Source organism: Oncorhynchus nerka, linkage group LG1 (genome assembly GCF_034236695.1).
Source record: "Oncorhynchus nerka isolate Pitt River linkage group LG1, Oner_Uvic_2.0, whole genome shotgun sequence".
Classification (NCBI taxonomy): Eukaryota; Metazoa; Chordata; class Actinopteri; order Salmoniformes; family Salmonidae; genus Oncorhynchus; species Oncorhynchus nerka.
The window spans coordinates 18,216,387-18,242,649 of NC_088396.1; the positions used below are offsets into that span (position 1 = coordinate 18,216,387).

Sequence of the window (26,263 nt, forward strand, 5' to 3'; positions counted from 1 at the left end):
TAAAACCCCAAACAGCAAACAATGCAGGTGTAAAAGCACGGTGGCTAGGAAAAACTCCCTAGAAAGGCCAAAACCTAGGAAGAAACCTAGAGAGGAACCAGGCTATGTGGGGTGGCCAGTCCTCTTCTGGCTGTGCCGGGTAGAGATTATAACAGAACATGACCAAGATGTTCAAATGTTCATAAATGACCAGCATGGTCGAATAATAGTAGGGCAGAACAGTTGAAACTGGAGCAGCAGCACAGTCAGGTGGACTGGGGACAGCAAGGAGTCATCATGTCAGGTAGTCCTGGGGCACGGTCCTAGGGCTCAGGTCCTCCGAGAGAGAGAAAGAAAGAGAAATTAGAGCATATGTGGGGTGGCCAGTCCTCTTCTGGCTGTGCCGGGTGGAGATTATAACAGAACGTGGCCAAGATGTTCAAATGTTCATAAATGTCCAGCATGGTTGAATAATAGTAGGGCAGAACAGTTGAAACTGGAGCAGCAGCATGGCCAGGTGGACTGGGGACAGCAAGGAGTCATCATGTCAGGTAGTCCTGGGATATGGTCCTAGGGCCCAGGCCAGTTGAAACTGGAGCAGCAGCATGGCCAGGTGGACTGGGGACAGCAAGGAGTCATCATGTCAGGTAGTCCTTGGGCATGGTCCTTGACTCTATCCAAGTTGTAAACATAAACTATACCAAAACTAATTTCACACACAATATTACATTGACAATATTCTGATGAGTTATAGTATTAAATCAAGAGACGGGTGCATCTAGTAATTGACAGATATAGGGAAAGGAGCATCACTTTCAAATCCTCCTTCAAAGTCACATGCAGGTAAACATTTTTTATTTCTATATAGTATCAGAAAGAGCATATTCTGCAGTTTCTATGACACTTACCTTTGTCAAATACCTCTCAAAATTCAAGAGGTGCAGTTCTATTTTCAAATGTCACTTTTTCCAAGAATACCTGTGCTGTCCATGTGTTCAGCACATGTCCACTGGTGTGGCAGCATTGCTCTGGCTACTAAGCAGACTAGTAACATAATAAACGTAACATTAGCTCGTCTGTCTTCTTTTAAATACATTTTCTTGTTTCCACAATGTTTCTTTAGACCTGTCAAAACCAAATTGTAATGGACTTATTTGAGATGGACTTAAACTAGTGGTTCTTCGTTTTTACTTATAGCCTAGAGTAACATAAACTAATGACAATTCTATTATGTTCTTTGAAATTATTGTTTTCTAATTTTACCTAAGACCTTTATAAACACAACCAAATTCTTCTTCTTCCGATAGAATATATCACGGTCACCACTGATAAATCCATGATAATCGAACATTGCAATAATCATTTCTCAACGGCTGGCCATGCCTTCCTCCTGGCTACTCCTTGGACACTGTGCTAACTAACCTCCAAACGATCTTCAATGCTTTAATGCCATACAACCCTCCTTCCGTCGCCCCCAATTGCTCTTAAACGCTAGTAAACTAAATGCAACCGCTCGCTGCCCTCCCGTCCGACTAGCATCACCACCCTGGACGGTTCCGACCTAGAATATTTGGACAACTATAAATACCTAGGTGTCTGGCTAGACTGTAAGCTCTCCTTCCAGACTCATATTAAACATCTCCAATCCAAAATCAAATCTAGAATCGGCTTTCTATTTCGCAACAAAGCCTCCTTCACTCACGCCGCCAAACTTACCCTAGTAAAACTGACTATCCTACCGATCCTCGACTTCGGCGATGACATCTACAAAATAGCTTCCAACACTCTACTCAGAAAACAGGATGCAGTCTATCACAGTGCCATCCGTTTTGTTACCAAATCACCTTATACCACCCACCACTGCGACCTGTATGCTCTAGTCAGCTGGCCCTCGCTACATATTCGTCGCCAGACCCACTGGCTCCAGGTCATCTATAAGTCTATGCTAGGTAAAGCTCCGCCTTATCTCAGTTCACTGGTCACGATAACAACACCCACCCGTAGCACATGTTTCAGCAGGTATATCTCCCAGATCATCCCCAAAGGCAACACCTCATTTGGCTGCCTTTCCTTCCAGTTCTCTGCTGCCAGTGACTAGAAAGAATTGCAAAAAGTTGCTGCAAAAAGTTGGAGACTTTTATTTCCCTCACCAACTTTAAACATCAACTATCTGAGCAGCTAACCAATCACTGCAGCTGTACATAGTCCATCTGTAAATAGCCCACCCAATCTACCTACCTCATCCCCGTACTGTTTTTATTTTATTAACTTTTCTGCTCTTTTGCACACCAGTATCTCTACTTGCACATCATCATCTGCTCATTTATCACTCCAGTGTTAATCTGCTAAATTGTAATTATTCGCTCCTATGGCCTATTTATTGCCTACCTCCTCATGCCTTTTGCACACACTGTATATAGACTTTCTTTTCTCTACTGTGTCATTGACTTGTTTGTGAGAACTTGTTCTCAACTACCCTACCTGGTTAAATAAAGTGAGAAAAAAGGAAATGTATTTATTAGACTCTTAGAATGTTGATGTGTCTTTGGCTAGAAGTGTCGAAATATCGCTTTAGGCCTACATTTTTTAGTACGAGTTTGTAGAAATATACAAAACATATCCTTGACTCTATCTAAGCAAATTACTATTGTTGTTTTGTTTTTACATGGATACATTTTCACAAATATTGTTTCATGCAATTCATGCTTTACAATTGTTTATGCATTGTTTATCAGGCCTTGGTGCTTATGTTTGCTGACTTTGCGTGTTGATATGCAACTGATGTGTATGCTAAATGGGATGCCTGGCAATGTTCTCAACGTTCTCTAGTGGGTACTTAAGGCTGAAAGGCCATGCGGTTCTAGGATTAATATGGTTACATCAATGTAGGCTGTGTTGTGTTTAGCGGTTATGGTATGAAGGCTTGGCTTGGAAAGTTTTTTTTCACCTGGTTACAGACAGCTGTTGTGTTGTGCACTGAAGTTCACAAGCGAAGGGAAATGCGAAAGGAGGATTAGTGCATAGATGTGAGAGGGAATTATACAATGAGCAAAGTGATCATGTTATTTGTATGTGGCTGCTATGAAAGTGAACTGTGTTTGCGTGTGATCAGGGGTTAATTCATTCTGCTGATTCTGTTGAAAAACATTTCTTAAACGGAAGCAAACTCTAATTTGCAACTGTTTGGACCCTAGCTCAGCTAGATGCAGGAAAGAGTGAACAAGGCGGTATTGCATATATCACTGTCTGTCACCTTGATGATAAAATTTTCTCTTGACCTGTGCAACTGCATTGTAAACTTTCATTCATAGGCTAGGTTGTAGCAACCTTATGTTGGATATAAGGGGAATTTGAGTATCATGTAGTAGCCTAAACCTATCAATGTTCATTGACCTGGGTGAATGGAATATGAATGAGAGTCATCCAATATGCTGTAATAGAAATAAGGCCATGCTCATAAAAAAATATTGTCCTCCCTAATCTTAAACGGCAAATTAAATTAAATGAAATTGTATTTGTCACATGTGCCAAATACAAAAGGTGTAGACCTTACCGTGAAACGCTTACTTACGAGCCTTTAACCAACAATGCTGAGTTTTGAAAAAGTAAGAGGAAAAATAGTAACACAATAAAATAACAATAACGAGGCTATATACTGGTACCGATTCAATATGCAGGGTACAGGTTAGTTGAGGTAATTGAGGTAATATGTACATGTAGGTAGGGGTAAAGTGACTATGCATACAAGATAAACAGAGAGTAGCAGCGCATATGTGAAGAGTGGCTAGGAATGTGAATGTGTGTGTATGTGGCGTCAATATTCAGTTGACCATGAATTGTTGCCAGCTAGACTCAGTAACATTGGTCTCAGTGAAGGGGCAGTAAATTGGTGTAGGAACTATCTTTCTGACAGAACACAATGTGTAATAACGGACAATCACAAGTTTAGCTTTCTTTCTTTATTTTCTTGAGATTAATAGAGGTGTGCCCCAGGGTTCCATTTTAGCTCCTGTGTTGTTCTCAATTGTAATTAATGATTTTGGAAATGGGATGCAACAAGCAAAGTTGCATCTATATGCAGATGATACAGTCATCTGTATCATCTGTGCTCCTTCTCTGGATGTGCTCCTTCTCTGGTTCAGGCTGTTGAAGAGCTCCAGACTGCTTTTCAGTCACTGCAGTGTGGTGGCATATCCATTGAAATGTGTCATCCTACAAATACCTAGGTATATGGTTGGATGACACATTTCCTTTAAAGTTCATATGGATAATACTGTGAGGTAGCTTAAATGGAAATTGGGTTTTTATTTGCATTCCGCTTATGGCTAGAAATAAGCCTTTTCAGGCCACTTTTCTCTCTGTAATTGATTATGGTTGGCTTGTATATGCTCCTCTGTCTTACAGAGACTGGACTCTGTATATCATGCAGCCTTGCGCTTTATTACAAATGCCAAATCACTCAACCACCATTGCACATTGTACCAAATGGTGGGTTGAACCTCAATTTATATGCGCAGAAAGCTACATTTGTATGTCTTCATCTACAATACCCTTTTGGGTAAATTTACCTCTGTTATCTGGTCTCCTTCATCACCAGAAGTTACCATAGCCGGTCTGCTAGGTGGTTGCTACTAAAGTCCCTAGGACTTTACAGTATTAGTCTGACTGCCTTCTCTTCTTGTGCACCAGAGGCATGGAATAGTCTACAATCCATGCTTCATCTAGATATGTTAGTGCCACTGAATTAATTTAAAATGTTGATGGGAGACTGTTACAGAAGAGTGTAAATGCTTTTTTTAGGCTGTATCATGTTGTTGTATTGTATTGTTGTATGTCTTATTCTATAATGTATTGATTGTTGCTGCCTTCTTGGCCAGGTATCCCTTGAAAAAGAGACTCTGGGTCTCAGTTGGCTTTTCCTGGTTAAATAAAGATTAAATTAAAAAAGGTATGCATGAGTGTGAATGTTTTGTGTGTGTGTGTGTGTATATATGAGTGTTGGGGTGTTATGAGTGAGTGTGTGGTTATGTGTAAGTCCAGTGAGTGTACTTCCAGCCTGCGCAAGAGAGTCAGTGCAAAAAACGATAAGAGATAAGAATAAAATATGGGAGTTAATGCAAATTGTCCAGGTAGCCATTTGATAAACTATTCAGCAGTCTTATGGCTTTGGGGTAGAAGCAGTTAAGGACCCCTTTGGTCCCAGACCTGGCACTCCGGCACTGCTTGCAGAGAGAACGGTCTGTGACTTGGGTGGCTGTAGTCTTTGACCATTTTTAGGGTTTTCCTCTGACACCGCTTGGTATAGAGGTCCTGGGTGGCTGGAAGCTTGGCCCCAGTGGTGTACTGGGCCGTACGCACTACCCTCTGTAGCGCCTTGCGGTTGGATACCGAGCAGTTGTCATACAAAGCGGTGATGCAACCAGTCAGGATGCTGTTGATTGTGCAGCTGTAGAACTTTTTGAGGATCTGAGGTAACATGCCAAATATTTTCAGCCTCCTGAAGAGGAATAGGCATTTTCTTGCCCTCTTCACAACTGTCTTGGTGTGTTTGGACCATGATAGGTCCTTAGTGATGTGGACACTAAGGCACCTGAAGATCTTGACCCGCTCCACTACAGCCCCCTCGATGTGAATGGGGGCGTGCTCGGCCCTCCTTTTCCTGTATTCCACGAGCAGCTCCTTTGTCTTGCTCACGTTGAGGGAGAGGTTGTTGTCCTGACAACACACTGCCAGGTCTCTGACCTCTTCCCTATAGGCGGTCTCATTGTCGTCGGCACCGACTGCCACTGGTGTATGTGATCACTGTAGGAACATCAGACAATGGAAATGCACCCCCACAATGTGCAGCTACAGTATGTTGTTGGTGCAGCTGTAGCCTGGCAAAGAATACACTGACTTCGACATGGAGCTCCTTTTAATATCATCCCTAGTCCTTACCTCCATATGGACTGACTAGTATCTAGTCTTAGATAGATGTAATGTCTGCCAAGTTCCACCATGCCTCAACAATTCATTTATTTCAATGAGTTGAGTCTGAGCTACAGATTAGATTGTAAGCCACCTTCACTGACTTCAAGGCAGCAGTGAAAACTACCCCAATCTCCTTGTCTTAATTCCATCAAATCATTTGCAGTGATGCAAGCTCCTAAGAGCATGTGTGACACACCACCTGGATTCAGTCCTATGTATCTACATTTGAAATTGTGTTTTCACATTGGGATAAAAGTAGATTCTCAGAGCTAGGAAATGGTATGTCATACACTACTGTACAGTTGAGGAACAATGGGAAAGCAATTCTGCTTTGAAAGTTGATCCACTTGTAACCCCACTTTTGAGAAAATGGCCCTTGGATGTTTTGGTACACAAACTGGAGAGCTCTTCATTGTCTACACCTATTCAGCATCGTTCACACCATCTTAAGACTTAGCCCCACCAATCTCTTTAAGGATTCACATGTGAGGTCATGTGAGTAGTTTAGTAAACAACCAAAGGTTTCAAGACTAAAAGTTGTAAAAGTAGTAGCCGACAATAAGGAAAAACTCCAGGTAAAATACAGTTTATCTCGTCCTTGGCCTATATCCTAATCTGACTTTGGTGCAGATCCTGTTGTTCTTCAAGTTACCGTCTCTGCTAAACACTATATCATATCAAATCTCAGTTTATTTGTCACATGCACAGGATATAGAAGGTGTAAATGGTACAGTGAAATGGTTCCTTGCATTGTAGCAATATCAAAAACAGAACGTGTGCAGATAAAAATATTTTATCATTATTACATGACGCTTACCCAGAAATCCCCCAGCCACATTTAGCTAAGTGGATGCGTCACTATTGTCTAGACATGTACACATGTTCATGACAAACAATAGATCGCTGTAATCACCCCCAGACACACCTGGCTAACTTCATGGGTCATGTAATCATCTGGCAAAGTGGAGTCTTTTGTTTAGTCTTTTGTTTAGACATGTACCTAGCTTGCTAAACAATCAACCGGCATACTAGCTTAACAATCAACAGGCATAATACCAACTCATACTACTACCAATACAAACGCTTTCATAGCTGTAGTATGAATCTGTAGGTAGCTAAAGCTAACCAGCTAGGTTCAATATTAGCTAGCTAACATTAGGCTATAACTAGCAATGCAAATATGTTTCTGATTCAAATAATATTTCCACAGAGATCATACATGTAATGTTAGCTAGCGAGCCAGCAAGCTAAAGTTTGCTAAACTTGCAATGAAAAACGACTTTCTGACAAAATTAGAAACGTATAACATCTGAAAATGTAACTAGACTCTTAACTGTATACACGACAGATTTTAATCATTTAACTTAGCGTTTTGTTTGTAGCTACATGTTGTTTGGTTGGCATTGTGTAAAGTCATTCCGGTTCACACTGACTGTGGCGTATGCAGAAAGTAGCCCATCGGGCCTCCCGAGTGGTGCATCGGTCTAATGCACTGCATCGCAGTGCTTGAGGCATCACTACAAACCTGGGTTTGATCCCAGGCTGTGTCACAACTGGCCCCGTCCGATCGTAGCTGTGAGTGATAACTACCTCCTGCTGAACAACTGGCCGTGACCGGGAGTCCCATAGGGCGACACACAATTGGCCCAGTGTTGTCCGGGTTAGGGGAGGGTTTGGCCGGGGGGGGCTTAGCTTGGCTCATCACACTGCAGCGAATCTTTGTGGTGTGCCTACAGGCTGACTTCTGTTGTCAGTTGAGGGGTGGCCGGGTTAAGCGTGCGGGTGTTAAGAAGTGCAGTTTGGCGGGTCATGTTTCAGAGGATGCATGACTCGACCTTCACTTCTCCCGCGCCCGTTGGGAGTTGCAACGATGAGACAAGATTGGAATTGGATCGCAATTGGATATCACAAAATTGGGGAGAAAAAGAGGGTAAAAATAATAGTAACAAATAAAAAAGAAAGTAGCCCATCACAACATTTTTTCAACTGATCTAAAGATAGTGCCTGCTAAATTCAGGGCATCAATGTTGTTGAGATAAGTAGCACATCTTTTGTAGTTCTCGATGTCTAACGTTATATCTTTCAAAAACACTGTGGTAGAAAGGACTATCAACACATACTGATCAGCTCAAATTGTAGACAGAAGTCTACATGGCAGACCAATCCAAACATCATCTCCCGGCATGTCCAGCCGATCCATTATCTCAGCCAATGATGGCTAGCGGGAATGTTTGTGTCTATTTCTAGGCTCGTAATTTAACAAATTCATATTTATAGATGGAATACAAGTTTGTTACTAAGGCACATGAAAGTTCACGTTCCAGAAAGCATTTCTGCCCAAAAAATGCATTTTGATAAAAAATACATCTTTAAATGCCTCTCCTGTGAAGTAGTGACATGCAACATATGCATAGCTTCCTGAAACGGGTCACACGTGTGCACACCAGATGCTCCATTTTAAACTTGTTGCACTCAGACCTAGCTACTATAGTGCCTTCAGAAAGTATTCACAACCCTTGACTATTTCCAAATGTTGTTGTATTACAGCCTGGATTTGAAATGGATTCAATTGAGATGTTTTTTTCACTGGCTAACACACAATACCCCATCATGTCAAACTGGAATTTTGTTTTTACAAATTTTTACAAATCATTACAAATTTAAATCTAAAATGTTTTGAGTCAATAAGTATTAAATCCCTTTCATTAAGGCAAGCCTTGATAAGTTCAGGAGTAAAAATGTTCTTAAGTCGCTGGCCTCACTCTGTGTGCAAATACGTCATACCTGTACCCCACACATACAATTATCTGTAAGGTCACTCAGTCGAGCAGTGAATTTCAAACACAGAATCATTCACAAATACCAGGGAGGTTTTCAAATTCCTTGCAAAGAAGGGCACCTACTGGTAGTAGATGGGTAAAAAATGAAAAAGCAGACATTGAATATCCCTTTGAACATGGTGAACTTATTAATTACACGTTGGATGGTGTATCAATACACCCAGTCACTACAAAGTTACAGGCGTCCTTCCTAACTCAGTTGCCAGAGAGGAAGGGAACCTCTCAGGGATTTCATCAGGAGGCCAATGGTGACTTTAAAAAATGTACAGAGTTTAATGGTTGTGATAGGTGAAAACTGAGAATGGATCAACAACATTGTAGGTATTCCACAACACTAACCTAATTGACAAATTGAAAAAAGGAAGCCTTTACAGAATACAAATATTCCAAAACATGCATTCTGTTTGCCATAAGGCATTGCTAAAAATGCTGCAAAGCAATTCACTTTTTATCTTGAATACAAAATGTTATGTTTGGTGCAAATCCAATACAACACATTACTGAGTACCACCCTCTATATTTTCAAGCATAGTGGTGGCTACATCATGTTATTGGTATGCTTGGAATTGTTAAGGACTGGGAAGTTTTCAGGATAAAATAGAAATGTAATGGAGCTAAGCACAGGGAAAATCCTAGAGGAAAACCTGGTTTGTTCTGCTTTCCACCAGACACTGGGAGATTACTTCACCTTTCAGCAGGACAATAACCTAAAACACAAGGCCAAATCTACACTGGAGTTGCTTACCAAGAAGACAGTGAATGTTCCTGAGTGGCCGAGTTACAGTTTTGACTTAAATCTGCTTGAAATCTATGGCAAGACTTAAAAAGGGTTTGTCTAGCAATGATCAACAACCAATTTCATAGAGCTTGAAGAAAAATTCAGGTGTGCAATGCTCTTAGAGACTTACAGCTGTACTCGTTGCCAAAGGTGATGTATTGACTCAATGGCGTGAATGTTCCTGTAAATGAGATGTACACTGTATTTCTGTCTGGGACTAAACCATAGCTACTCAGAAACCGCATGACACCTCCCCACCAAACTGAAGTGCTGATGAATGATATGACCTAATAACCACAGAATGTCTCCGATAATTGACAGAGATTTCCTGGCACAGGTTTCCTGGGTTTTAAAAGCAGATCAGTTTGACATAAGCTGAGGGCTATGTCAGTTGAACTTGGCACCAGCTGCCTTGGTATGCAAGTGATTAAAAAGAACTGGATCCCTGAGAGAAAGTGAAAAATTGCTCTTTGAAACTACAGAGCTTTCTGAAAAGAAGGGCCAGTTTCTGCCACTGACTTGCAGAACAGGCTGAGGAGAGTTGTTGCATGTGGGGAGAAACGTATAGGGAACATATGGGCACTATTGGTATCGTCAGATTTAGTATGGGCAATGTGTGGGGAACATTATTTCAGCTACAATGCGAGGGACTGAAAATGGTCTGAGCTTGACTATTACAATGACATTTGTGCTAAAGGATGTCTCGTTAATTAGGTTGGAATGAGGAAGACTGTCCTAAGGGACAACAGTGTGGTCTGTGTTTTTGTGGAACAGTGTCTATTTATCATAGTCTGTTCTTGAGCGTAACAAGTACAGAATAAATTAACGTTTGGAGAGGACAATAGGACAGACTGTTGAAAGTTTGGGTCTGAAACAAACGGGAAAGGGAATCCAATAATGTTTTGGGAAGTAGAGTGATAGGCATTGGTGTGTCCTGCTACACAAAAGTGCTTTGATACCTTTGGAAGAGTGCTATGTTGATGCAAACCATTAGCATTAGCATTAACCAACATCGTTTAAAAAACACGAATATTTCTTAGTGTTATAATGGTGGTCTTTCGCTCTGGTGAGGGAGGTCTGGTACAGAGGCATGTCCCTTTCTCTCACTCTCTGCTCCCTACAGGATCCTGTTCTTCAAACCTAGAGAGAGGGAAAAACGTGCATACCCATGTGAGCCCGAGCCCAGGGAGGGTGTGTCTGTATTGTTTTCCACAGATGGGGGTCTGGAGTAAGACCCGGTGGGATGGGGAGGAAAGGAGGGAAGGGTGGGGGGGACTTCCTCCCATCTACTGGACTCTAGGCTCTGAGCCAAGAGGAGGCCTGGTATAGCAGAGTATGCCCCACTCCCCACTTTTGTTTTATACACACACACACATGCAGACATACACAGACATACTCGCAGGAACACACACACAATATCTGGATTAATTTATTGGTTAGATATGTGTGTGTGTGTGTGTTTTTGTGGGTGAGTGTGAGTATTCAAGCTGTTTGTGTGTTTGTTATTAGACAGCAAAATATTCCTTGTCCTCTGTTGTATCATTCAATCTGAGAGGCCTGTTTTATAGCGGTTACCACTATCTCTCAGTGCTGTGCCGTGAGCTGATTTCCCAGCACAGCCCGAGCTGAAGGTCAAAGTCATACTAATGCGAGGCCATTATGGATTTGATTAGCCTGGGAAATATTATTTTATACCCCCCTGCGCACACACACACACACACTAATGGAGGTCGGTACCGTTTAAGATTAGGGAGAATGATTTATTTTTTTAATGAGCATGTCCTTATTTCTATTACAGCATATTGGATGACTGTCATTCATATTCCATTCACCCAGCTCAATGTAACAGCGATAGGTTTAGGCAACTACATGATATTCGAATTCGCCCTATACCCATCATAAGATTGCTACAACCTAGCTTACAAATGAAAGTTCATAATGTAGGTGCACAGGTCGAGAGACAGTGCAAAACCGTTTTGCAACTAAAACGAACGTTTCTATTGGACAAATTCAGGTAGGTCCCTCCCAGTTTTGATTCCGTTTGTTTCTGTTTAGGAAACCTTTTGCAACAGAAGCGGAATGAAGATACCCCTAATCACCCGCACACACAGTTCACTTTCATAGCTACCATATACAGCATCATCACTTTTCTCATCGTATAATTCCTTCACGCATCTACGCGCTCTCCTCCTCTCACCTTTTCCTTCGCTTGGACTTCAGTGCACAACATTACAGCTGTCTGAATGCAATCACTGTTTCAAAATGTGATTATTAGGCAACAGGACAGTTAACAACGTGCTGCCTGCTAATTATCAACTTGTCAATTTCAAATTATTTTCTAACAAGTTGTATTTTCCAACAACGGCTTGAATTAAGGTGTGTTCCACCTCCTCATTAATTCACATAAAAGTAGTCCAAGTCAGCCCATTTCAGTTTGAGGTTTTACTGAGCCCACCACTTCACCGGATGTTTGCGCAGCAGAAGTCTGCAGACATTTGCAAAGACTTGCACAAATTGGAATATTTTCTGGCTGGCGCTCGCATTGCCCTCCTTGTTGTTTTTCTTACAAATAATAATAGTTCCTTATTTTCTGTATATCGCGTTGTCGTTTCTACTGTAGGCGTATACAATATGTATGTAGCATAATACAGGTAATGAGTGGAATTCTTACTGGTTGGTAGGTGATCAAATACTTATGTCATGCAATAAGTTGCAAATTAATTATTAAAAATCATACAATGTGATTTTTTGGATTTTTGTTTTAGATTCCGTCTCTCACAGTTGAAGTGTACCTATGATAAAAATTACAGACCTCTACATGCTTTGTAAGTAGTAAAACCTGCAAAATCGTCAGTGTATCAAATACTTGTTCTCCCCACTGTATATCCACAGTAAAACGAGTCATATATCGACATAACCTGAAAGGCTGCTCAGCAAGGAAGAAGCCACTGCTCTAAAACCGACATAAAAATCCAGACTTTGCAACTGCACACAGGGACAAAAAAATCAAAAATAGAACTGTCTGGCCATAATTACCAATGTTATGTTTGGGGAAAAAAGGGGAAGGCTTGCAAGCCGAAGAAGACCATCCCAACCGTGAAGCACGGGGGTTGCATCATCATGTTTTGGGGGTGCTTTTCTGCAAGAAGGACTGGTGCACTTCACAAAATAGATGGCATTATGAGGAGGAAAATTACGTGGATATATTGAAGCAACATCTCAAGACATCATTCTGTAAGTTAAAGCTTGATCGCAAATGGGTCTTCCAAATGGACAATTACCCCAAGCATACTTCCAAAGTTGTGGCAAAATGGCCTGTTGGGGATACACGTTCCCATTTAGGAACCCCCCCCACCCCCTCAGCTGGAATGTGGCGCATGGAACGCAATAAATATTCCTAAAAATATTTAACCTCCACACATTAACAAGTAAAATAGCTCAAATGAAAGATAAACAAGTTGTTTATCTACCCAGCAAGTCAGATTTCTAAAATGTTTTACGGCGAAAACATAGCACATATTTATGTCAAACCACCACCGCAGACATACCTCATTAGCATAGCCAAGTAGGAAAAAATATGCAATCAACAAACGCAGGATTAAAAGAAAAATCATTTCACTAACCTTTTGAAATCTTCATCAGATGACAGTAATATAACATGTTACACAGTACATTCATTTTTTTTCAATAATCTGCAATATATATCCATAAATCTCTGTTTACAATGACAGCATCGTTCAAAAAATGCTACTAAAATGTCAGGAGAAATGAAATAGCTCCGGCAGATAACGTCAGCTAACAAGGAATAAACATCATAAACTTTGACTAAATATGCATGTTTTACATATGTATAGGAAGATACACTTCTTCTAAATGCAATCGCTGTGTTACATTTATTTTTAACGTTACAGGTTGCGTTCACTAGGCTATACTAGGAGTCGGCGCTCCAAAATTAGCATTATGGCTCCTCTATCTTGGAGTCGACAGAAACCCAAATTTACCACATAAATATTCCCTTACCTTTGCTGTTCTTCCATCAGAAGACCTGGAAGGGATTATACTTACCAAAACAGCATTTAGTTTTCAAGTCTGTGTCTTTCGGTTCTCAAAAACGGCACCTTTCGGTCGAAATGTAGGCAAAATTCAAGTGGATGCGCACCAAAACGTCGAAATTACATATTATATGTCGAGTAAACTTGTCAAACTATGTTCATAATTAACCTCTTGCCTCTAGTTGGGACGCTTGCGTCCCAACTAGAGCTCTGGAAATGCAAATGTGCTACGCTAAATGCTAATAGTATTAGTTAAAACTCAAAAGTTCATTAAAATACACATGCAGGGTATCAAATTAAAGCTACACTCGTTGTGAATCCAGGCAACAAGTCAGATTTTTAAAATGCTTTTCGGCGACAGCATGAGAAGCTATTATCTGATAGCATGCACCAATACACTACAACAGAAAAGCACAGCAGGGGACGTAAACAAAATAATTAGCATTTCGGCGTTACACAAACCGCACAATAAAATAGAAAACAGTCATTACCTTTCACCATCTTCTTTGTTGGCACTCCTAGATGTCCCATAAACACTATTGGGTCTTTATTTCGATTAAATCGGGCCATATAAAGCCAAGATATCGTTATATGTAGACTGTGTGATAAACGAAAAAAACAGCGATTTCACAACGTAACGTCATTTTTTAAAATTCAAAAAGTAGACGATAAACTTTCACAAAACACTTCGAAATACGTTTGTAATGCTACTTTAGGTATTAGTAAACGTTAATAAGCGATAAAAATCATCCGTAGGCGATGTAAATATCATTAGCTGTCGTCTTGGAAAAAATTTCAGGAGAGAGCTCTTCCGGAATGATCTGGGCGGAGACCGGAGGTAAGTCGTGCCCCTCTTTCGGTTCAACCAAGAATCAAAGAGGATTCAATTCACAAGACTCTAGACAACGTGGGGATGCTGTGGGAGTTGAATGCTCGGTCTTATCTAATTCGGCTCACTGTTAACAATTGCTTGAAGTGGCGCAAGGATATTTATTTCCATTTTCTGTGATCAGGTTTTCCTGCGCTTTCCGATGTAACGCACGTTATGTAAGAGCCACAGTCGTGATTTAACCAGTTTTAAAAACGTCCGAGGGTTTCCTATCCACACATTCTAACCATATGAACGTACTATATTCCTGGCATGAGTAGCAGGGCGCTGAAATGTTGCGCGATTTTTAACAAAATGTTCAAAAAAGTAGAGGGTAGGAGCAACAGGTTAAGCTTTAACATGTTATAAAGGTGCACAGAAATCGTGAGGACGAACAGAAACACACACGCCGTTGAATCGATCCTGAGGAAAAGACATCACCCGAGCAGAGCGCGCATAAGCGTACCCTTTTTTTTCGCGTGACCGAGACCTTTCGGCACGCTCAAAGTCTCGTGAGCGCGTGATTCTCACAATGAGAAGCCCCATTGAAAGCAGACTTCGCGCTGAACACGTACAGACTGTTCCCAGAGCTGTAACTGCTTGGGAAGTGCGTATACGATGACGTCAAAGTTGGGCCAACTTTTTCCATGACAAGAGAGACTTTGGGAGAATGCATGCCCTGAGACTTCTGCTTTACATAGAGACAAAATTTAAACGGTTTTAGAAGCTTTAGAGTGTTTTCTATTCGATAATAATTTTTATATGCATATATTAGCAACTTTTGACAAAAATTTATCCTGTTTTATATGGGTACCCAATTCCTCCAGAAGGGGCAGTAAACAGGGGTAGCCTTAACAGGTTTTAAGGACAACAAAGTTAAGGTATTGGAGGGAGCATCACAAAGCCCTGACCTCAATCCTATAGAACATTTGTGGGCAGAACTGAAAAAGTGTCTGCGAGCTAGGAGGCCTACAAAGCTGACTTAGTTACACCAGCTCTGAATGGGTCAAAATTCACCCAACTTATTGTGGGAACTTGTGAAAGGCTACCCGAAAAATTTGACCCAAGTTTAACAATTTAAATGCAATGCAACAAAATGCTAATTGAGTGTATTTAAACTTTTGAGCCACTGGGAATGTGATGAAAGAAATAAAAGCTGAAATAAATAATTCTCTGAACTATTATTCTGACATTTCACATTCTTAAAATAAAGTGGTGATCCTAATTGACCTAGACAGGGATTTTTTGCTCGGATTAAATGACAGGAATTGTGAAAAACTGAGTTTAAATGTATTTAAATGTATTTGGCTATGGTGTTTGTGAACTTTCGACTTCAACTGTATGTGTAGCGCCATGTTTGTTGACATTATACAATGCATTCTGGGTGTCACATAAACATCTGTCAGACCAAAGATGTTATAATAAGTTGAAGGAATTGTTCACTCATCTTTCGGGTAAACTTCCCAGTAGTAAATGAAGGGTTGTGAATGATCGTAGACAACACACCCCCTTCAACATGCATACTATAAACAGACCAAACTCATCTTGTTTCCTCTTATTATCTTTGGTTGATGCGGGGGAAAAAACATGGCGGCGTGCATAAACTACCCATCATCAGTGTACTTTACATTTCTAGAAAGTATTTTACAAAATTATTTAGATCAATGGTGAGCTCAGATGTGATTAATTATAAATAGTAATTGCTATTAGCTAATTCATATTGTAGTTTCTGTCAGCCGAGAGTTATAAAAATAAGACCGCTTGTGTTACGTCAATCTTTCCTCAGTTAGCCTACATTTTCCAGTTTGGATGATTGTGTTATGCTGTAGCTACTTCTGTGGATGTCTGAACATTGCATCCAAAAATTAACTGGTCACATTCTGGACATAACTTTTTAAGGACTGTGTTTGTGCAAAATGTTTCCGTGAAAAAACAGTTTCTCCAGCCCAAATTCTGATTGTTGCGTCAATCGTAACTGGACGTTCGAAATAAGTGTTCTAATCACACCGGTTTGAGCGTACGCTGCAGGGACCACCGTAGAATGATCACACCTGTTTGTTGGTACCTGTGAAAAGGTTAATGTTATAAAGGTAGTCAACAAACTAGAACTAACGTGTTAGTAAATCCACAATCCAATCCATGTGTACAATCATGCAGTACAGTGTAAAGCAAGCAGTTACACCGGCGGGCCCTGGTAGCAATAAATTAATAAAACCAAAAGCTTGCTTGACTTGTAAGAGTTGCAGTATTGGCTAGCCAATGAGCTAGGATAAATTAATTTATTCTTAACTGTTTAGCTATTGTCTTTCTCTCTCTTTTAGTCAACTACTTTTCACACTTTATGCACTGCAGTGCAGCTCATGCTTTCAGTACTAGATTCGAGGGATGGGAATTGACCTCACAATACGATATTATCACCATACTTAGGTACCGATACGATATGTATTGGGATTCTCACGATTGTCACGATTCTATATGTATTAACCTCTACGGGATCGGGACGGTTGAGCTAATGTGCACTAATGTGATTAGCATGAGAACATTTCCCTGGACATAGACATTTCTGATATGAGCAGAAAGCTTAAATTCTTGTTAATCTAACTGCACTGTCCAATTTACAGTAGCTATTACAGTGGAAGAGTGCGATGCTATTTTCTGAGGAGAGTGCATAGTTATGAACTTGAAAATATATCAATTAACCAATTAGGCACATTTGGGCAGACTTGATACAACATTTTGAACAGAAATGCAATGGTTCATTAGATCAGTCTACAACATTGCACATACACTTCTGCAATCTAGTGGCCAAAATCTAAATTGTGCCTAAACTGCAATAATACATTGTGACCTTTCTCTTGCTTTTCAAAGACGATGGAACAGAAAAAAAAAAAAATAAACACAGGTTTTTTTATCTTCGTATTATATTTTACCAGATCTAATGTGTTAAATTCTCCTATATTCATTTCACATTTCCACAAATTTCAAAGTGTTTTCTTTCAAATGGTATCAAGAATATGCATATCCTTGCTTCAGGTCCTGAGCTATAGATAGTTAGATTTGAGAATGTCATTTTAGGAGATTTTTTTTTTTTTAAAGGGCCCGATCCTTTTAAGATTCTGTGCTGTCATTTGATTGCAATTTCATGTTTTGCAAACATATTTCTCACCAAACTCTATGTCTGCTGCAGAGGGATGCCATGAGGAAATGAGTTTTGATCAGTCATGGAAATAAAAGTGCTGAAAACAAATTGGCTTCTATTTAAAAAGAAGATGGAGAACAAATGATAAAATAAAAATACTGGATTTTTGCGCAGGTACAGCCAACTACCGCAAAAAGAATATTGTGATATTGTCAAAATGATAAGATACAATATATCTTAAAAAATAATATCCATATGTAACCTTATGGATTTTTCAACCCATCACTACTAGATACATTTTCTGATCCTTTGATTGGATGGACAACATGTCAGTTCATACTGAAAGAGCTCTGATAGGTTGGAGGACGTTCTATGGAAGTCGTCATAATTACTGTGCAAGTCTATGGAAGGGGTGAGAACCACTAGCCTCTGAGGTTTTGTATTGAATTCAATGTACCTAGAGGATGGAAAATAGCTGCCTTCGGCTTAACCATGGCACTACCCTAGAGGGTGCTGTTGTAGCTACTGTAGACCTTCATTGCAAAACAGTGTGTTTTAATCAATTATTTGGTGACGTGAATGTATTTAGTGTAGTTTTATCTAAAACATTTTTCAATATTTCACTACTTACATTTTTCTGAAATGTTCCTTCTCTGCGGATCTTTCACTGACACACATACACACGCTTGCACACACATAAAGAGGATGTGTTTGTCCTTCTTTATCTCTATTCCTGTTTGCCTTCCATCCATGCTTCTGTAGATGATGGTTTGTGATACTGTCACATCTGATGACATGTGTCCTGTTTCATTCGCCAGGCTGGGGAGCAGGGACTGCTGGCGACTGGGGCACTGATCTGAAGGGATAAAGGGGGTAATCATAGATGTCCTGCTGATAGCTTTGTCCACACTCTGTCCTTATCAAAGGCACACGGGGATGCCTGTAATGTGCACTGATCTGGTGATTTCCGGAGACGATGCTGTGTGTGTGTGTGTGTATGTGTGTAATTAGCCCTATATCCCTGTTTTCTGGACACATGCAGACTTACGAGAATTTGGAAAAGCAATACAGCAAATGTCCACTGGGGGCCACTATGCCTTGTGAGTGGGAATAAACCTATTTTGGGACAATTGTGTCTTCAGTTTGTGTCGCAAACATAACATTTCAGTCATGAAGATCATATTCAATCACGTCATATGAAAAACAGAGGAAAGCCCAAAAAATTGTCAGAGAATCCAGTCACCCAAGTCATAGACTTTTCTCTGCTACAGCATGGCAAGTGGGACCGGAAAGGCTCCGTAACAGCTTCTACCCCCAAGCCATAAGACTGCTGAAGAGTTAATCAAATGGCCACCGGACTATTTACATTGACACCCCCCCCCATTTGTTTTGTACACTGCTGCTACTCACTGTTTATTATCTATGCATAGTCACTTCACCCCTACCGACATGTACAAATTAACTCGACTAACTTGTACTCCCTCACATTGACTCGGAACCGGTACCCCCTGTATATAGCCTCGTTATTGTTATTTTAATCTGTTGCTTTTTATTATTTTTTACTTTAGTTTATTTGGTAAATATTTCCTTAACTCTTTCTTGAACTGCACTGTTGGTTAAGGGTTTGTAAGTAAGCATTTCACGGTAAGATGATGATGACATGATGGCTCCTTGCTGTCCCCAGTCGACTTGACCGTGCTGCTGCTCCAGTTTCAACTGTTCTGCCTTATTATTATACGACCATGCTGGTCATTTATGAACATTTGAACATCTTGGCTATGTTCTGTTGTAATCTCCACCCGGCACTGTCACGGTTTTCTAATGGTGAAGGAGAGTCGGACCAAACTGCAGCGTGTAGATTTCGATCCATGTTTAATAAAACAACGTAACACGAATCAAAACACAAACTCTACAAAACAATAAACATAATGAAAAACGAAACAGCCTAAACTGGTGCAAACTAACACAATATCAGGACATCAAGACACTAAGGACAATCACCCACAATACAACCAAAGAATATGGTTGCCTAAATATGGTTCCCAATCAGAGACAACGATAACCACCTGCCTCTGATTGAGAACCACTCCAGACAGCCATAGACTTTCCTAGAACACCCTACTAAGCTACAATCCCACTAACATACACACCAAAACCCCCAGACAAAACACACCACAATACAAAAACTCCATGCCACACCCTGGCCTGACCCAATACATAAAGATAAACACAAAATACTTAGACCAGGGCGTGACAGGCACAGCCAGAAGAGGACTGGCCACCCCACATAGCCTGGTTCCTCTCTAGGTTTCTTCCTAGGTTTTGGCCTTTCTAGGGAGTTTTTCCTAGCCACCGTGCTTCTACACCTGCATTGCTTGCTGTTTGGGGTTTTAGGCTGGGTTTCTGTACAGCACTTTGAGATATCAGCTGATGTACGAAGGGCTATATAAATACATTTGATTTGATTTGATTTTGATTTAAGATTTAAGATTCAGCGCATGTGACAAAATACAGTTTGATTTGATTTGCAGACGGGACAGTGATTTTGAGCGTACAGGACACCCGTGAAATGGTTGTCAATGTTTTACTGGTGTTTCGCTGGTGTGCCACCCCCTTTCCAATTCATGGCTATGCCTGTGTTCCCAAGGGTGCATCTTATGGTTGTAATGGTTAGATCCAAAGTCTTTGACCCTTGACCCTATGGAATTCTGTTGTTGCTGTCCCACAAGGATTAAGTGGAAAGTTCTCCTTAACAGACCTGGGTTGAAATACTATTTGAAATAATTTTAAATACTTTATCTGTGCTTAATTGAGCTTGCCTGGCGCAATGGAACCAATAGAATAGTCACAAAACTGCAACCCCACCCCCCTGGCATTGCAGGCAGGCTAGAGCAAACGCTAAAAGAACTTGAAAGATTTCAGATAGCATTTAAACCCAGGTCTTGTCCCTTACCACTGGGTCAGAGCCCTTACATATGAGGATGAAGTAAACAAGCAGAACGTTTACCCCAGTAACCGCACACAGGAGTGACCAGGTGGGAACTGCAGACGGTAGGAGGAGAAGGTTAGAGAGGGGCGTTGCTTCAATGACCATGGCATTACACAAGTACAACTAATCTCTATCAGAGGAAGTCAACACCTAGTATTACACTGACTCAACCTCTACTCTGATGTAGTCCTAAAACTACTACACCCTTTTCTCCACGGCCCCTCATGTGATCGTGTGTTTGAGAGGGTCAGTTTGAGCAAGGCTAGTCTATTATTTTCACATTTTGACCACATAATGAGAAGTTATTTGGGATGCAAGGGGATTTGTTGATCAGTGATTCTGTAACCCTCCGACAGTCATGTCGTCGATCACACACACACAGAGAGTATTTCAGACCAGACCAGAGAAGAGGGAGAGGCAATCCCACTGAAAGACTGGTGGGCACTTTTTCCTTTTCTTTATCAGAGCTTATAGTGGAAAGGAATACTGTCTGGAATAGAAAGGTCAAACAGTCATCACCGAGATTGTTCACTCCAACAATTGCGTTGCCCCATAAAGATAGTTATATTGTGTCCCCACTTAAAAAACAATTGAAAACTACAACGAATTGATAAAAAGTATTTGCGCCCATTCTACCCTCTTCTAGTCAAGAGCACTACGTGAACATTGTGATGTAGTAGGTGAAACATTAGTGGAAGGGTTCTGGACTTTAACACTGAAACATTTCAACACTGAGCTGGTTCATCTCGATAAGGTGACTGAGAGGAAATACCATGGGATTAGTCCTTTTTTCATACTGTGTGTGCGCGTGCGCGCGCGTGTGTGTGTGTGCGTGCATGCATGCATGCGAAAGACGTGAAAGGGTGTGTGAGTGTGCATGTGTGAAAGACGCACAGGGGAGACCAGAGAGACTTAAAGCCAGGGCTAACGTGGCCCATTGATGACCATTGAGAACTTAATGAAGCAGCTTTTCTTCCCAGTCCCGCAGTGTTCTTTCTCTATAGTAGGGGGTCAGAGTCTTTTCTTTCTCTTTTAGAGGAGGGCTCTTTGATTGTTGTGGCCTTGAAAGCAAAGAGTAAAAGCAATGCGTCTTCCCGGGCCTGGTCCTGGTTTATTTTGGGGAGGAAGCAAACTAGATGAGACCACCGAGCAGAAGAGATTTTCAGTCAAGAGTTTGACGGTACGGTGAGGGAGCCAGGATGGTCCGGACAGGGAAGCGGAGTTGAAACAAGCAGGAGAGTGGATATAGGGGATGCAGGGAGGGAGGGAGGGAAGAAGAGAGGGAAAGAAAAAGGGAGTTAATGAAAAATTTAAGCAACGTTAGCACAGACATGAGTGAGCACAGTTAGCTAGGGAAAACCAGGGAACGAGGGATGGGGGAGGTGAGAAAGAGGGAAGGAGTGGAGAGGAGGGAGAGTTCAAGGAATGAATGAAATTAAGAATGAAGAGAGGGGAGAGGGGGTCGAGAGAGGGGCGGGTGGCTAAGAGAGGGGGGAGAGGGATGGAGAATAAACGGAGCCCCTTTTCTGAACACCTCCCCCTTTGCTCCCGTGGAGAGGAGCAGCCTGACCCCAAAAGCTTTGTGAAAGTTCCCTCAGTGGAGGGAGACGGAAAGAGAGACACTGGAGAAAAGAGAGAAAGGAGAGGCACTGGGGATAAAATAAGAGTTGGGGAAAAGAGAGTGAGAGGAGGGACAAAGTTGAGTTGCAGAGGCGGAGAGAGACAGAGACAGAGAGGAACATAGAGAATAGGGAACTAAATATAAACAAGAAGCAAGTGAGTTATAGAGAGAGTGAAGGGGATCAAGTACGCATGTGAGAGAGAGATTGAGAGAGAAAGAAGGAGAGCTGCAGCAGTCACCCTCTCTGGTCTTCCCTGACGTGTCATGGATTTGCGGTGCTGGATATCCCTCCTGTTTGGACTAGTTGGGAATCCTGTGGCAGGTCTGGAAAACTAGTTGGGAATCCAGTGGTCAATCTGGAGTAGCAAGAGCAATAGCAGCATCCACCAGAAGGAAGGAAATATGCCTTCTGTGTCTCTCAGCCTGCCCGCAGCCCTAGCTGGGCAAGCCCGCACCTGGGTCTGCCTCTCCTGCATGTTCTGGGTGAGCTGTGTTTGTCTGTAAATGTGTGTGGGTGGGTTGTGAGACTGTATTGGTGTGTGTGTGTGTGTGTGTGTGTTTGTGGGTGTATGCATGTGTGTGAGGGGTATGGGGGTGGGGGTCTGTTTTTGTGTGTGTGTGTGTGTTTTTGTGTTTGGGGGTCTGTTTTCATGTCATTTCTCCAGGTAAACTGGATGGACTACACTTCCCAAGGGGATTATGTAGGGTGGTCAACCCATTGAAGTGGAATGGGGGTCTGAGGGCCTGTTGGGTGGTCTGGGTGGTCTGCACTGCCAATGGGGAGTGAGGGTATTAGGGTGCTGGATTGTTGGGAGTGAGAGATGAAGAAGGGGGGAAACTTCAGTCAGAGAAGTTGTGAGAGAGAGTGAGCGAGAGAGGGATGACTGTGTTCCCTTAATCTCTGAGTTGACCCATTCCTGTCATCTTTACCCTTCCCTTAAAAGCTGGTTCAGTCTGACTCTCTCTCTCTCTCGCTCTCCCTCTCTCTCTGCCTGGCCGAGACACAAAGCTATTTTTGCTCTCTCTTGTATAATTGAATCCAACGTGTGTTTGCTCTCTGCAAGGGGTGTGTGTGTGTGTGTGTGTGTGTGTGCTTTCGGAGCTGTGCTGAGAATGTCCGAATGCTCAGAGGTGTGGAGTTGTGCACAAAGGCGTGTCTTTCACCTTTGTGAACTATGTTGTACCCCGTTCTTCCCATTACCCATCATCAGTGACGTGAAATAACTGGAGAGGTGGAATCAAAGTCACCATAGTGGCCATGTCCACCATACTGGTAGTCTATGTTTTCAGATCGACCCATATACTTTTAAAAGAACTTAAACGAGAGAGGAGAACCACGGCACAGCTGATTGAGATGCAACTATGATGGGATGGCCCTTTGGTCTATCTCTGCTCCTCTGTCAAACTATGGTAATGGAGAGACTTAACTGACCCCTTGATTAGTTCATCAGCATTATTCCCTTTAGGGGAGGGGGTTTGTTAAAGGACCCCAAAGCCCACCAGCTAAGCTCCTAGTCACTGATTGACTGCTTTTAGGAGGCTGTATAACAATGCAACTTACTTCAGGGTGAAATTCAATCAAACCTCTCTCAGTAACGTTCATGAAGAATGTTGGTTTACATAACCGCTGCCAGGCACACGTCTTTTTATGAAACCTGGAAGCGTCTACCAATGAGTCTATTTATCAGTACTTCAAAGTCATTCTGTGACTTTATTTCACTATTTGAGCCATACGTTAATAAGGTATGTTTCCCGTTTTTTGTTTGTTGGTAAAGTCAGGGAACGGAGTATAGGCTGAGGTGGTTTGGAGACCAAGCTCAAGAGTGAGGGCCACAATGAAGAGTGATGTGTTTCCAGCTGCAGAAGCAGTTACTGTCTAGTGAAGGGAGATGCAGGAAACGGACCTCCTCTATGAACCAGACTGGCGCTATCTGCTAGGCAAGCAGAAAGAGGAGGATCCTTTCCCCCCCGAAAGCCCAGAACCTCTGAACTGTCTTGGCTGAATTCAGATTTTTCGGCTACAGACAAACAGTTGCTTTCGGAAAATATGAAATGACGTGAAATGACAGAAGATGACAGTCAAGACACAGGAAATGAAGTCGCAGAAGACACTGGCCAACCAGAAGGGAAAACTGAACAGGGGATGGCATAAGAAGGAGCGAGAGAAGACCTTGCAAGAGGACAACATCGATACCTGAAACACCAATCTCAGGATGTTCTTCCACAATACACTTGTGAATTATTGATAAGATCCACAATGGGTTTATGGACAGTTTTCCAGAGTTTCTCAGAAAAGGCCAATGGCAAACAAATCAACTGTCCTCCAAAAAGGCTTGAAAATATGCCAAGAAACATAATCTTGTCAGTGAGGGTCATTCTTAGGTTGCATAAGTCTTTCATGAGCAAGGTGACTGGAAGAGAATACTTGTTATAAAGAGTGTACAATGTTTGAGCCCCGACACTACAGAAAAAGAACTTAACTCCGCCCAGAAATATGATGTCACATGGGTACATTCCCCCTGTTCGACTCTATGACCCTTAGCGGTACTAATGGGAGTGGTTATAAGCCTGTGACATCATCCGTTTAAGTGCTGATAACGTATCAGAAGGTTAAGAACAAAACCTCAGATTTCAATTTATGATTGAAATTCCTTTTTAAGTGCAAAGTGTACAGATTTAAATAGGACCTTTGGTGGTGTATTAATGGCCACTTCTACCAAAATGCAAGGGCTTACGAAGGATTTTAAAGTAAACATTTCTTGCTGCCATGAGCCTCTGATTTAAAACAACAGCAAATATTGACCCTTGCCTAAACCTCCAAGCTGTCAAAGTGGTCAAATAGCTTAATGGAATGATCAATGTCCATTAACCTATATTTAGTCAATCTGGAGACCAGGACAGTATTGTCTTCTCAGTGCAGGTCCAGAGTCAGAGTCAGGGGGAGACCAGGACAGTATAGTCTTCTCAGTGCAGGTCCAGAGTCAGTCAGGGGGAGACCAGGACAGTATAGTCTTCTCAGTGCCGGTCCAGAGTCAGAGTCAGGGGGAGACCAGGACAGTATAGTCTTCTCAGTGCCGGTCCAGAGTCAGAGTCAGGGGAAGACCAGGAGAGTATAGTCTTCTCAGTGCAGGTCCAGAGTCAGAGTCAGGGGGAGACCAGGACAGTATAGTCTTGTCAGTGCCGGTCCAGAGTCAGAGTCAGGGGGAGACCAGGACATTATAGTCTTCTCATTGCCGGTCCAGAGTCAGAGTCAGGGGGAGACCAGGACAGTATAGTCTTCTCAGTGCCGGTCCAGAGTCAGAGTCAGGGGAAGATCAGGAGAGTATAGTCTTCTCAGTGCCGGTCCAGAGTCAGAGTCAGGGGAAGACCAGGACAGTATAGTCTTCTCAGTGCCGGTCCAGAGTCAGAGTCAGGGGGAGACCAGGACATTATAGTCTTCTCATTGCCGGTCCAGAGTCAGAGTCAGGGGGAGACCAGGACAGTATAGTCTTCTCAGTGCCGGTCCAGAGTCAGAGTCAGGGGAAGATCAGGAGAGTATAGTCTTCTCAGTGCCGGTCCAGAGTCAGAGTCAGGGGAAGACCAGGACAGTATAGTCTTCTCAGTGCCGGTCCAGAGTCAGAGTCAGGGGAAGACCAGGAGAGTATAGTCTTCTCAGTGCAGGTCCAGAGTCAGAGTCAGGCTCATGCTGGGGTGTTGTCGTGGTCAGTATCTCAAAGGCCCCAGTCTGGGGTAAACACTTGTCAGAAACCTAATTCTAGATACGGTGCTTAGTGGGTTGGTTGAGGATTTTTATTTCCTACATCTTTAACACCATCTCTTTAATTTTTATCTATTCCCCTCTCTGCTCATTTACCCCAGACTCCCCCTCTTTCTATCTCTTTGTCCTGTAGCTGGTTTCCCCCCCCCCCTCAGTTCCTATAGGATTACCTATGATTTGAGTGAAAGAGAGTTGCACATGTGGGGCCCCTTTGAAATATGGCAGCGTTTCTGTAATTGCAACATCTGGCTATACGTTGCCCCAATGCTT

At 42.0% G+C, this 26,263-nt stretch overlaps 1 protein-coding gene across 5 annotated transcripts in view; it reads left to right on the forward strand.

Moving 5' to 3' along the window:
- tns1b (tensin 1b) overlaps positions 1-26,263 on the forward strand; it is a 298,140-nt gene that overhangs the window by 71,326 nt on the left and 200,551 nt on the right. The window contains exon 1 of one of the 5 annotated variants that reach the window (XM_029634404.2): positions 22,209-22,719. The exons of the other annotated variants lie outside the window; for them this stretch is intronic. Within the exon in view, the coding sequence (XP_029490264.1) occupies positions 22,639-22,719 (81 nt within the window). The 5' untranslated portion in view covers positions 22,209-22,638. Of the gene's footprint in view, positions 1-22,208; positions 22,720-26,263 lie in introns of those variants that run through there. 5 annotated transcript variants of the gene reach the window in all.